Source organism: Dermacentor variabilis, chromosome 5 (assembly GCF_050947875.1).
Source record: "Dermacentor variabilis isolate Ectoservices chromosome 5, ASM5094787v1, whole genome shotgun sequence".
Taxonomy (NCBI): Eukaryota; Metazoa; Arthropoda; class Arachnida; order Ixodida; family Ixodidae; genus Dermacentor; species Dermacentor variabilis.
In genome coordinates this window covers 112,904,644-112,918,185 of record NC_134572.1, presented here as the reverse complement: position 1 = coordinate 112,918,185, position 13,542 = coordinate 112,904,644, and the positions used below count along the sequence as shown (strand labels likewise).

The 13,542-nt window shown below is 45.2% G+C and overlaps 1 protein-coding gene across 1 annotated transcript; it reads right to left on the bottom strand.

Moving 5' to 3' along the window:
* Nucleotides 1-2,060: 2,060 nt before the first annotated feature.
* On the bottom strand, nt 2,061-13,268 carry LOC142581946 (uncharacterized). The gene is made up of 3 exons (XM_075691380.1): nt 13,181-13,268; nt 9,724-9,888; nt 2,061-2,653 (listed from the first exon to the last, which is right to left on the bottom strand). Exons 2-3 carry the CDS (start codon nt 9,871-9,873, stop codon nt 2,339-2,341), a joined length of 465 nt encoding a protein of 154 aa, XP_075547495.1. The 5' UTR covers nt 9,874-9,888; nt 13,181-13,268; the 3' UTR covers nt 2,061-2,338.
* Nucleotides 13,269-13,542: the final 274 nt, after the last annotated feature.

The window sequence follows — 13,542 nt, the reverse complement described above, 5'->3', positions numbered from 1 at the left end:
ATGGCCGCAACCTTGAACTGTAAGGTTGACATCACATGTATCACGTGGTGCAGGCTAGTGCAATACCGATTCCGAAGACTCAGCGTGGCGTATATACTAGCGTTCTTTACTAATACAACACCCGCCACCTCCTGAAACTTGTGTACGTGGCACTGAGTCGAGCCACTTGACCGCCTTTAAATCACGAACGATGAAGACGATTTTACGCTTTACCACGCCACCGAAAACCCAGATCGCGAAGTGCGGGTTGAATTTCGTAGACTCGAACAACATCGCGCTCACACAATTGCGCAACGTTGATTTGCGCTGCTCGATCAGCCCCAACGATTTGCCAGCTATCTAAACGCACGTTCTCTGGCTGCACACAGGCTTGACGTCATGCGCGACTGCATCTTAATGTGAATGTCCCTATTGTGTTCCTCCGAGACCTGGGGTCATCCGCATGACTTCCCCGGTTTCGTGTCAGCAAATAGAACTGGCCACCGGACCTCGGGTGTGGCAATATACGCAAGAAAAAGTGAGCTTGTGTCAATCAAATTCGTAGGAGCACCGGACGCTGACTTTGCGGGCGTGTCCGCAGTGCGTAACTACAGGGGTATTGTGGTTGCCTAAGTGCATGTATCACCAGGCGCTCAGCATGGGAAGATTGCGGACTTCTTGGCACATACTATCGTTCCTCAACACGACGTGCCCCTAGTTTTACGGGCTATTTCAACATAAACACGATGAATTCCCACAACGCCTGCTTCGTACACAGTGTGCAAGGAGACCTCGACATGAAATGTGTGCCAAATAGACAATACAGCTCTTCGCGCACCTGTTCTTGTTTAGACTTTGTATTTACAAATATCAAAGTACCCTTACTGCCCCGCTGCAGGTCCTTCTCGACCTACTTTACCAGCCATAAAGCACACCTGAATGTGTTTCAAGAAATATATGCAAATAAAAACGACTTTCAGTATACTTACTACTTGCAGTTACCGTGTTCAGTCAGTGTACAACGGTCTTCTATGAAAACGTTCCTCCACCTTGTGCTCTGACTCTGCTGCGTGTGGCTTCTATTTTTTTTCCTGTTTGAGGAGAGAGGATTCTACGGTACTTCTTTTTTCCTGTGTAGTGCGTGCCACATTCCTGTTTTCTCTCTACGTGAAGTGACTTTCCGAGACGTCGAGTCAGACAAAATGGCCGAAACTGACTTATTTAATTTATTGTTGGACATTGAAAACTTATGAAGAAAGTGATGTGTGCTATGCGAAATAACTTGATGTATCGTTGCCTGATCTAATGCGCGCTTGTGCGTGTTTTTATTAATTTATCACGTTGCAGGGCGACTTGAAGTTGATTTAGTTGAAAGATTCTGTTTAGTAGTTTTCTTTCTTTCGTGCATTAATTATTTTAGTTTCTTTAATTATAGGGTAGCTGTGCTTTGGGTACAGTAAAACATTAGGCTATTTCTGTAAGTTGTCCATAACAATGACTCTAAGATCTTCAGGATGGCAGAATGTTCGCAAATCACTGGCGCACCCTGCTTGAGCTCTTCTTATGTTCTTTGTGCCTGGAAGCCTTGGTGGCGCTTGGGTAGAACGTGGGCAGTCGTAAGCATATTCGAAGCGAAGAAGGCGTTGCTGTCACGTGGCCGTGCGTTAGCATGTGTGGCTTCACCGTGCCTGTGTGTCCTTTCTAGCAGTAACATACCTTTCTGCATAAAGCCGTCTCCTTACTACAACGCCTGAGACAGGTGTCTATCATGATAATGAAGACAACGGATTTATTTTTTTACGTTTATAGCTTGGGGGCGAACATTAGATAAGGATGTTAATTATGCGGCAGAAACGTATCGTCTGGAGTTAGTCTCGACATTTGTTTGACCGTACTCGTGAATTCTCGCAAAGATGCTGGGGAATTTGTGCAGTGCAAAAGACTGTAACAACAAATGAAACATTGTTTAAAGATGTGCTTCGTGCATACATGCGCTGCCTCCTATAACTGGCTCCGCAAGATAGCAAGACAAAGATCGTTCGTTCTTTTATTTATTATTTTATTATCTTATAATTCGGTGTCCCTGCATGGCGGCCTCTCGAAAGTGGGTCCAGTTCTTCATTCGAGCATCCGAGTTTTTCATTCGAGCATCCAAATGGCTCAGAGTCGACTACAGCACCTGAGTCTTACCCAATGGTCCAAGAAGTTGCTACAGCCGGCGAATTGCCAGACATGCTCATTATTGTGAGAGATAACGCTTTACGTGGCTGGCTGTGTGAGCTCCTTTGGGCGCGGTCTTTTCGTCTCCTGCCGGAACCGCCCTCAACTTGCGCGAAGTCTTCGAATTTGCGGCCCATAGTCAGGGCAACGAGCCTTCGTAAGGGTTCTCGAAGAGCAGAACCCGGGCCCCAGACGGGGTCCTGGCCGAGGGCACGGCGAGTAGGCTCCGGTGGGCCGCGGCTGTCGTCCGAAGCCGCTTCTCGCCGAAACCTCGTTTCTTCTCACCGAAGCCGCGCTTTTTCTTCTCGCCGAAACCGCGCCGCTTTCGCTCGCCAAATCCCCGCTTGCCGCTCAACGCCTGGAGCAAGAGACGCCGGTCGTACGACGACGGCTCGTCATCTTCCTCTGCGAGCACCCCTCCGGTGCCTCCGTAAGCAGCTGCACCAGTGTTCTCCTGCGGACCAAGAAGTAAACGCACTCCTCATTTTAGTCACGTAAACAAGGATCAGCACCCATACCACGAAAGCACCACTTAGAACAAGGACGAGCTAAGTGGACACAGGACAAGCGCTAGCTACTGACTGAGTTTATTATGAGAATTAGAGCAGTTACTATACACCACAACATCCCGCTTGCGAACCGCGCCTACGCGTACAGTCTGAAACCCGGTTGCATAGCGTGGTCGAGTGACCGACTGCGGACTGAGCCAGTGTCCACTGTTGCGATCTAGCTGTAGCTACCAGCCTCTACTTACGTTTGTCCTACAGCCCAACAATCTAGCATGCAGCGTGACCCTGTTTGATCTCACTGTGGCGTCGGCCTGTGCTTATTTCTTTTCCTTTTCTTTTTTGCGAGAGAAGGTGGCCATATCATCCGGTTGACCACGCTACATGTTTGATCCAGACTGCACAATACTAAGAAATGTATCACGCAATAAACTCATTTGTAGTCAGAACATGTCCTGCGCTCTCTTTGCTCGACCCTGATTGTAAGAGATGCAGCTTTAGTATAGATCGGTAGCAATGTGTCCACTTTGCGTTCCTGATAAATATATAAACAGCACGCATAAATAAACACTAATAGTCAGGTAGGCTAGCAAGAGCGTGGACCCCACGTCCACGCTCTTGAAAAGTAGACAAAGAAGGGTAAAGAAAAGAGTAAGGAGATAGTAAAGGGGAAAAGAGCATTAATCTACCCTCGAACACAGTTAGATCTCTTTATGTTCTTTTTTGTTGGTAAGTTAATGACTCAGCTTACAGGATCCCGATTCATGGTCCATATCCACTTTGGGTACATGTCATATATCAAAGGCTCATCATTATCAGCATCATCGTGAACAATACCATGTCTCTTCACACACAGTATGAGCACTACACACGAGGGCCGAGTCTCGTATTTCGTACGAATTCTAGCACAGCTTTGTTGCCTCGTGTCGAGTTGATGACCCTTCAGAAACAAGAAATCATTAAGCGCAGTTCGACAACGATGAAGAACTCTTAGTGTTACAGTCTTCTAATATATCTTTCTTTCTGCAAGCGTGCGCATGCTCAGCTTAGTTCTTTAAGCATGCCTGTAGTTAAGGGCAGCCTAGATTCGTCGTCGTTGTTGTTGTTGTTGAGTTTAATGGCGCATAAGCAAGTAAGGCCATCATGCGCCAACCACAAGGTATAATGTCTCAAAAAAGTTAGGTACCCTCAAAAAGTCCTTTTCTCATAGAGGGCCCCGAGGATCCCAAGAAATTAAATAAGCACCTCAGGTTTCTACTCAGACATGAGATGGTGGATGAGGTATGTCACTGGATGTGAAGGAGAACAAGGGCGGGCTTTACAATTTTTCAAGAAAGCCGGCTTCCTTTAAAAACTAAGAACATGAACTGTCTCAACCAGTGCATCTTCACTTAAAATCAGTGAAGGATGAAAAGGAATGTATTCACTGTAAAATGGCGTAAAATATTTTTGCATCAGTGTCTGAAGTTGTTTGCATGGGAGTAAGATGTGGGTTACTGTAACTTCATCTGCGCATTTGTCACACACAGGCTTTCTTTTTTTTGTCAGCAAGAAATTGTGGGTCAGATGTGTATGTCCAATGCGGAGGCGACATAAGACAATTTCGATAAATCGTTCTTGGTGTGAACATGACTTCCACTCTTCTATGATGGGTTTTACAAGGCGTATCTTATTGTTCGTTTGATTGTTCCGTGTGGACTGCCTATTTTCTTTCAGTTTAGGGCACACTAATTCAATGCAGTCTCTGTAAGGAATTCTTACAGCTTTTGATTTCCTTATATCGAACTTTCGCTGCAGATTCGTCTGCTTTCTCATTGCCACCTATTCCGATGTGGCTAGGCACCTAGCTGTATTTGATGTTTTCTCCCCGCCTCGTGGCTCTTGTTATGTTGTGTAGGATGTCATTGATTATTGGCAGAATTGCATTTCTAGCCTGAAGTGCTGTAAGTATGCTTAGTGAATCTGTGTAAATGATGTTGTTTTCAATGTTTTCATTTATTATTCCTTCCACAGCCATAGAAATTGCATAACTCTCTGCAGTAAAAATGGATGCACACTGGGACAGTCGTACTATTTTTCATCAGCTATTCTGTATCACAGCACTTCCCACGTAGTGTGCAGCTTTGGAACCATCGGTATAAAATGCTTTGTATTCCACATATTTTTCGTTTAGAGCCAAATATTTGTGAAATATATGTTCCTGCGGCGTTAGTTTCTTCTGAAATCGTCTTAATAAGAAGTCACAAACAGAAGACAAGCAGTACCAGGGTGGCAGTGAACCGTGTTTGTGGGCAATATTAGGCAGTGTGTCCGTTACATCTAACTCTTGGAAATTATCTTCAAAATGGAGAAGGAGTGGTCTGACAGCCTGGGTTTGGTTTGTGAATAGTATTCTAGATTGACATTTTGCAAATATTTGGTAACGGACACGTTTTGGCAGGAAACGAATTTTTACAGCGTATGAGCTTCGTGGCAATAAAGATGGGACTGCATCGTCGAAACCGTTAACAAGAAAGTATAGAATTACAATTGAGAACTGCAGTTCCTCAGTGTTGCTCATCCGCAACAGTTGTCAAGTCAGCTTCAGTTCATTGTATCCGATGCAAGTCAACATAACAATGACAAGATCTACCGATTTTTTTCCTTTGATTCTGCAGCAATTCCTGCAGTTAGCGCAGTTTTTAAGCATACGTACCATGACGGGCTAGAAGAGTCTACGCCGATGAAAACAAAGAAATAAAATTTTATTTCTATTTTTTAATATATAACATCTGCGTGTGTGTGCGTGCGTGCGTGTGTGTGTGTGGGCCTTTGAAACACTTTTTAACGATTTGATCACATGAGGTGCCCAAGCGTTCAACTATCTACTACGAATGTATCCACCCATTGAGATGATAACTGGCATTGTTTTGTTAAGCATTGGATTATGATAAGCCGAATACACAAAAATATTCTTCTTTTCATTCCTTTCGCCATGATGGCGTCCTAACAGAAAAGCAGACGAGTTCTTTAAAAGAAGTGAGCTCACTTACATTTCATATATTAACAAGCATTGACGGGGGATAACAAAGCCAATGTAGAATCCAATGTGTAACTGGTGAAAATTTCGCCTTCGCATTTCCCATATTTTTTATGCTGTGCTGTAATAAATTTATGAAAGTGCCCAGCAGTTAATTTAAGTGTGGGACTACATGAAAGCCCAAGCCCATTTCCGTTTGTAAATGTCAAGAGGGAGGGTCCGGTATCACCCATCACACGCTCGGCTCGAGTGGTGCCAGCATGGTGTTCGCTTTTAAGCAAAGCACAACAGTGCGGAGGTGTAACCAAACGAATTACAAATTAAGCAGCATTTTATTACGGCATTTTAATAGAATGATATCGTAGCCATGAACTTTTGCTGCCTCTTACCACCTGTCCATAGTTCCAACTACACAATGTCCTGGCTAACACATGTCATGTTTGTTAAAGAAAACAACTGGATTCCTCTAGGCAGATAGAACTAAGTGCTCGTTGCTATCAGCCAGCCAATTGAAGGAGTGTCCTGTGTTTTTCTGTTCGCATAAACTAAAAAACTCGGTACTTATACATGTGTACAACGCGATTCTGCCGTGCTGCGACGAAGAAATACAAGGAAAGTGGACACTTACGAGCGCTTATGTCGTTCTCTTCGTGTCTGGCCGTAGCAGCACTCTCATTTCTCGATAATGAATTACCCCCTACTAGAGCACCTGTCTATCCCACTGCGATGTATATAGTAAATATGTTAAGTTATTTTCTAATAATTTAATCAACTGGCTCTATGCACGAAGGATAAAGAGAAAGAGAAACTTGTTAGAGGGAACCCAGGGAGATTTGCGTGACGTAATAATCCTCTATCCTGCTACTCTGCTCAGAGGGAAGGGGAGAGAAAGAAGTGTATAGAAAGTAGCACGCAAGTATATAAACTTTCGTGCGTCAAGGGCCCCTTCACAGCCTTAAATTCAGGCCTTTGGTAATGAAAAAATTATGAGAGAGCCTTGATGGCTCCCTTAATTGGCGATATGCACCAGCATCACGTTTTTGCAAAGCATTTGAAAGCATTTGTTCTCAGCCGTTTGCGACGCACCATTTTTCCGATACCTCTCTTCTTGGGTATAATTTTGACCAACTATTTTTGTTTATGTGCTCCTTAACCTATAATTGTTTTTGCGTTCCATTCTTATATATGAATACGGCCACCATGGTCAGAAGTCGATCTCGCGACCTCGCACTCAATTGCAGAACTCCATAACAACTAAGCCAACGTTACGGGTCATTTCCTTACAACGCAGTGGAAACTCGCGGTAAGCTTAGCGGCGGATATTCTCAGGCACCTGCCCGCGGTGGGTCTACGAGATGAATAATTCTGTCAGGAGTTAAGTAATCAACCAGTTACCACTATGTAACCAGACTTTTAACATAAGCATCTTCGCGGTCACCTTGCATCATATCAGACAATATACAGGTCAGAAAATTTGTATTGAACAGATCACGGCAATTTATGAGAATTATTTGCTGGAAAATAATGATACGCGGCATATTAAATGACATTTCGTCTAAAAGCCTACCAACGCAAAATACAGTGAAGTTGCAAAGCCAGCGATATGCGCAAATGTGGTCAGCCTTGGCGTGCTTGCTGAAATAGCACTGGCAAAATTACATGCCCCATTCCTCCCCGCATACAATTCATTCATTCACAAAACCACTCAGTGCTGACAGGTCTTCAACAGAAGCGCCGAGCGGTACTTCAGAAAACGGTTGCTTTCAAAACGAAGCTTTCTTTGCGAACTACTGCGCGGTTTGGCGTGTCGTCTTACGTTTTGTTTCTCTTTATTGCTTGCTTTTGGAGGTAGGGGTGAAAAAATATGGTGGCGAGATTGGGTTTTGGGTTCACGAGCAAATCTGCGGTAATTTTTACGTCCTCTGCGCCAGCACGAGAATCCCCATTACAGCAACCTTCGCGCACAAGCTTGATTAAAATCCCACGCAGATGTTCAAGTCTACAGTGATTTCTTTTCGTGATTCGCTTCCGCCCAGTATTTCTAATAGCTCGACCAATTCGCGCAGCACGTGGTACAGACACTGCAGATTTAATAGAAGACTACTACGTCCAATGTTTTAACGGCAATCCCCACAAACACAGATACAATTTCAAGCCGTCTTCGCAGTTGGTTTGCCAATAAAGATTCTGGCGCTCATCATCGCTTCTTCTTGTTTCTTTCATTTTCTTTTTCGTTAAAGAAAATATGTAAAGTGACCATGCCACGCTTTCAGAAAGTTGAGAACTCTGTGGGCAGCTGAAGTTGCTGGGTTCGATAAATGCCCTTTGGATCCCCAGCACTCATTCTTGCCACATATTAAATTTATTCTTCACTAATTCCTGAAAAGAAAAATCGTAGTTAAGTCCTCTCGCGTACTCATTCTTCCTCACTTGCCTCGCGGAAGGACAGGCCGTGGACGGTGATTTGCAGAATGTCACACGGACAAGGGTGCGCAAGCACATGGTGCTTTCGACACTAAATCGTTCAAACTAACGTAGTCGCCAACCACGGCACCATTGTCACAGGTTTGTAACGTGCACACTCTGATTCAAAGTATTCTGAACGAAACTTAAAGGCATGCTTCATTCATTCAGTAATTAAGCTAATGTACGTGTGTCTAATCCAGGCGTGTGTAAGTGTTAGAACGGAGTCCAGTTAGTCTCGAGTACTATTAGACATTGTTTCGCAAGTATGTTTCCTTTAGTCCCCGCTCAGGTACTGCACCGTTTTCTATTCTCTGGGGACGTACAGGCCATGTCTCACGAGAATTGGACTAGGTGGGCGGGCGCTAACTATAGTATCCAAATCTAAAGTTGCGAATAATGACTGTGAAAATCTTTTCATTTATTAGTAGGGTTCTTTTTCCACACCCCAGCAACAGCCACAGACCCTCATCCTTTCTAAAGTAAAATCTATTTATTCATGCATTTTAATCAAGCTGGGCATAGTGTTCTCTTTACAGATTGCCCACTTGGGTGTCGCTTTAGGACCAGTGCGACCAGCCTATGTTCAAGCGCTCCCTAGTGGGCCTTTTTTTTACATTATTTCGGATTGGCGAGCGGAAATTCGGGAACTGGGTATTCTCGTAGCTAAAACTGCATCCGCAGCTGCCATTCCGTATGGCGTGGGAAGAGTTGCTCATATTTTACAAGTTCTCGCTATCCTTGGCCCCAACCAGCTTGTTGCTTTCGAAACGCTCGGTGGCCTAAAGGCTCCATCAGACGGGCCAGGAAAAACTTTATTCACGTCCGAAGTGCCTTTGACAACAGATTAAGGCTCGTGTTTCTTGCCAATTTCGAGCGCCTTATTTTAGATGATATTAGGCACAAAGCAAGGCGAGCCAGCTATGCAAAATATTCATTTGCCTGCAAATCAAACGTGCTCTACTATTACAAATTAAAGTAAATCACGTAACGACAATGAAAAAGAAATGAAAAGTCGTAATAGCTAATGTAACCCGTAAGTCTCTAAGGATAGCTTGTAAAGACCACTAAACCATCCCAGACTAAATTTTAAATCTGCACCTGCAGCAACAACTTGCCCTATCGCTTCGCCGTCATGACCACTGGTCCCAATACTTTGGCCTCTTAGCTGAAGCACTTATACGCTGTCCAACCGAATATGACAAGTGCGAAGCGTAGTTATGGCAAGACAGGGTCCACTAATGCAGAGAATGGAGGCACGTGATTTCATGTTACAAGATCACGAAGCTTGAACAGAGTACGTGCATTCCGTTGTCGGTGACATTCAGCTATTTTGTAATTTCATATTACATTTGTTGCTAATTTCTCATGTTGCCACAAATTTTCCTAGTCGTAAGCTTCTCATCTCTACAATTCAGTCCTGTGAGTATAAAAAAATAACTAAACTATTAATTGATCAAATGAACCCCAGTTCACGCGACACTTGGCCTCGCCGAAGCGGAATCGCCAGTTCGTGGCTTCCCGCATGGCAGTCACCTTCTCGCTGGCGGAGAACTGTCCTAGGGCTGAGTCTGAGTTCACGACGAACAGGTCCTGGTTGTCGGTGGTGTCCTCGGCGAGGCAGCGGTTGGCGCTGTTGGCTAGAATCAGCGCCGACAGCGCCAAGTACCGCTCCAGGCGGCTCATTGTCTGACTGCCCTCCTGAAAGAGAGGGAGCAGGAAAATGGATTTGGAAGCACTCTGGAGATGTTAACTTGGTGAAATGCCTGGAGAGGCGCACTAGTCAATAGAAAGGACAGGCAAGGTGACAGATGCGTGCATGCAACCAGAATGTGCTCTGCACTGTATCTGGCGTCCTGGTTTGAGGGTATAGTGGCATCAGCTAACGTTTTACCTTCTGTGCTCTCAAGCGATGAACACGCCGGTCATGGTATCACTGTTTGTAAGACTCTAAAGCGACTACTGTGGAGGATTCGGTGGTATTTAGGAACACTGAAAATTGCAGGGCACCACTGACATTGAGTCCAAGATGAATCCAACGCGTTACTGTCGCGCACAGTCTGCTTTTGCATCCCTTTATTAATATAACTTTTTTTTATTTTTTCGCTGTCATATCCTTCTACAAGAAAACCAAAACTACATGGGACAGGAAGCGGCGACGCGTTATCATACATCGTGTTGAGTAACCGGTTGGTACGTTAGAGGCGAGACTAATACAGCATTAGGTGTTTATTAGTTACTGATCCTGATGTACAAATTAAAAAGGTGTCTTGCTACAACGTTCATAGTATATCCTTGCTTTCTCGACTGATCCTTGGCGCCGCAGGACGCTCAGAGACGAAGTAGGGTAATAAGGAAGAGGTCTTCACATTTCATTACGCCTTATTGGAGTAGGCTCTTCTTCAAAGATGCAAATCAAGAGGTGATTTTCTTGGAGCCTAAAAGATAGCCAAAATGTCAGCATCTTAACTTGTTTCCTTCTTTTGCCCTAAATGTATATAGTAGACTACTTTACAAAATGAATGCCACATTTGTTTTTTGCCACCGAGTATACTGCATTTTGATATCAAGCCTCCTGTAACAGGCGTAATTACAAGCCTTGACAATGCATGACATCAATCAATTCTCATTTGGCGTGCCCACAATTTATGTTGCGCGGTAATAATTTAGTATTTATTACTACCTTATATTCACAACAAATGTTACTCTCGGTGTAAATTACTATGTGCGCGAGGAAATAAATCAATAATCCGTCCAGCAGGTAACACCAACAGGAGCTGCACGCCTTGTGTTGGCTCGTTACACCCAGTCTCGAGTTTTTTCACCGCTGTGAGTTGAAGGTTCTCGACCAAGCACGAAGTCATTGTGTTCCCCAGAAAACTACATGACTCGAATTTGAAATTCAAACGAGCTGCTTTTAAACAAAGAGCGCCGGTATTCAGACTTGGGGTCCCGTTTTTGACAGCAATCGATCTCTCTTTTCTGATGGCTTGGGAAGAAACTTCTGAGGCAAGCCAAACCAACTAACTCAGTGCTACAATTCGCTATCTTACGTACCTGAAAGCCTATCCTCACTAGGAGTGCACTTGGAATTCAGCAGCAATACCCCATTTTCTGTAATCCGAAGCTTCGTGCGTCGCTCCCCAGGGCACGACTCTCACTTCTAAGACCATTTTGTTCTTGAATTTACCGACGGTGTGGTTTCTCCAATGTGCGCAAATGACTGCGCCTCATTTTGGTACGTTTCCAGCAATATTCATTGCGAAGCTACACGAGATCTCCTGGGGCTATTTATTAAGATATATTTCCCTGCGAGTGAGTTAAGCAACCGAAGAGCACGATGTGCACTGAAAGCCCCCTGGTGCTATTAGCAGATGCATCAGCTCCAGTGCTGCTGTTATCGCAACCAAACGCCTGTGCTTCTTTTGGATGCTAAACGTCATGGTGATTAACGGTGTCATTGTATGGTACTTTTATCTCTAAAACTTAACGTAGACAGATAGCTATATTCGAATGGACTTGAAGCAGAGGTACCTAATTTACGAGCTCTATTGTGCGGACGCTAATCTACTCTCTATTTCCGATACTTTTAAAGGCCGAACGCGTATCCCTCTCTCTTCACTGTTCAGCATAGAGAAAGAGGGTTCTAGAATTCAGCGAATACGAAAGACGCCATACAGGGAAAAAAGCTGCTCGCTGAGGGTAGGTTTTAAATGTTCCTTAATGTAGGGGCACCCAATGTTCTCTTTTCTATGGCTTTTCACCTTGCGTTTCTGCGAACTGACGGGAACGTTCTTGTGAAAGTCTCGGAACCACGATCACCATTTTGCAATCGACTCAGACTGTGTGACCCCGCAATTCGTAGGTTTTTCTTTTTCGCTCCTGCATCCAATACGGTTCGCGTCCACGAAAAGCACATCCCACCGCGTCCCTTTGGCAGGCCCAGACGAGGGCCAAAACACGAAGGTGTCATTACCGGTCTCTGCGACGAGTGGATTGCTTAAGCCAGTTAGGCCGGCTAGCCCCGGGCTCTATAGCGTTGCTTCATTTGACCCCGTCTCGCTCGCCGACACGGAGAAAGGGAAGAACGGAGCCGACGCGAAGATAACTAGCTTTCATCGTAGTCTGCTGCGTGTCGTCTAAAGGTCATGACAGACAGCCGACGGCTTCACAGCACCTCGCCTTGCACACGATAAGTGACTTTTCTGCTAAGGAAACTGAATGAATAGCGTCGTCTCGGCGTTTTCCTTTCTGATCGTTTCCAGGGTCAAATTGCATGTTTGAACCTTTCTGAAGACGTCGAAAATGCCCTTTAATTAGTGTCGTCTATAGGCGAGCGAGGGTGTAAGTAAAGAAAGATTGCAGCTGCCGGCTGAAGAGTACAATGCCACTTCTTCTGGCGCTGATACCGCCGCCTTGCGGATAAAGGCTGGAGATCGAAATATTCTTTGGTGTGCAGTTGGAGAATTTCTTCGCACGTAGATGTGGACGCATGACGCCGTTATGAGAAACTGTAAATTGAACGGCGTCCAAAACCAACCTTGGGCTCGCAATACGAACACCCGTGGTCTATGTATACTTAAGGCATTCCGCAAGAGCGGAACCCGGCATATGAATGAGAACCTATCTTCGTCACCTTCTGACTTCTTACAATATCTGAGGGTTCGCAGTATAAACAATAAAGAAATAAACATAGAGGATACCCCCGGTAAACATCCAACCACCTAAGCAAATACGTGCGGGCGAAGTTAGATGAGAATGGTGAGAAAGCCGTGACATGTTACAACTAAAAGCCCCGGCCCTTTCAGCCACGCCGTCTCTTAATCAGTTTGTATGAGTTATTCCTTTCAAACGAACTTTTTTTTTTCGAGTAACACACACAGAAGAGTATATTTCACGCTGCAACTGCAACGTTCTCAAAGTTTGGGTAATTTATGCGCAGCAGGCCTATACGTCGCAACTCCAACGAAGTGAAAACGTATACGGCACTCACGTGCAGACACTCGGTAGACGTCGCCAACTGCCGCGCCGGGTGACGACGCTGGGCGCGATGGAACGGTTAGGCCGACTTCACTCGTCGCACACGCTGACCAGGCAGAGTGCGGCGCTGTATTCTCAAGCTGTCCTTTTTATCCCTTTTGGGGCGGTCGTAGAAGGAGGTGGACCCTGATGCTAAGGAGAGCGCGCACAGGGACCAGAATTCTTTCCTCTTGAGAAACCCCTCGCTGCGTACACGCACGCCATTCCTCCGCGCCTGATCCACCCACCAACCCTGAGCAGTGGCCGCTCTGGCCAAAGCCGACTTGATCCGCTTGAAATCTATTCACCGCTGCCGGGAAGGTGGGTCGCACGTTA

What these genes read in the sequence shown, in the direction of transcription:
- LOC142581946 (XM_075691380.1), bottom strand. Translation starts at nt 9,873, where the DNA reads ATGAGCCGCCTGGAGCGGTACTTGGCGCTGTCGGCGCTGATTCTAGCC. An exon ending in AGTTCTCCGCCAGCGAGAAG is followed by an intron (nt 2,654 to 9,723) that starts GTGACTGCCATG and finishes CTTGGTCCGCAG; the next exon opens with GAGAACACTGGTGCAGCTGC.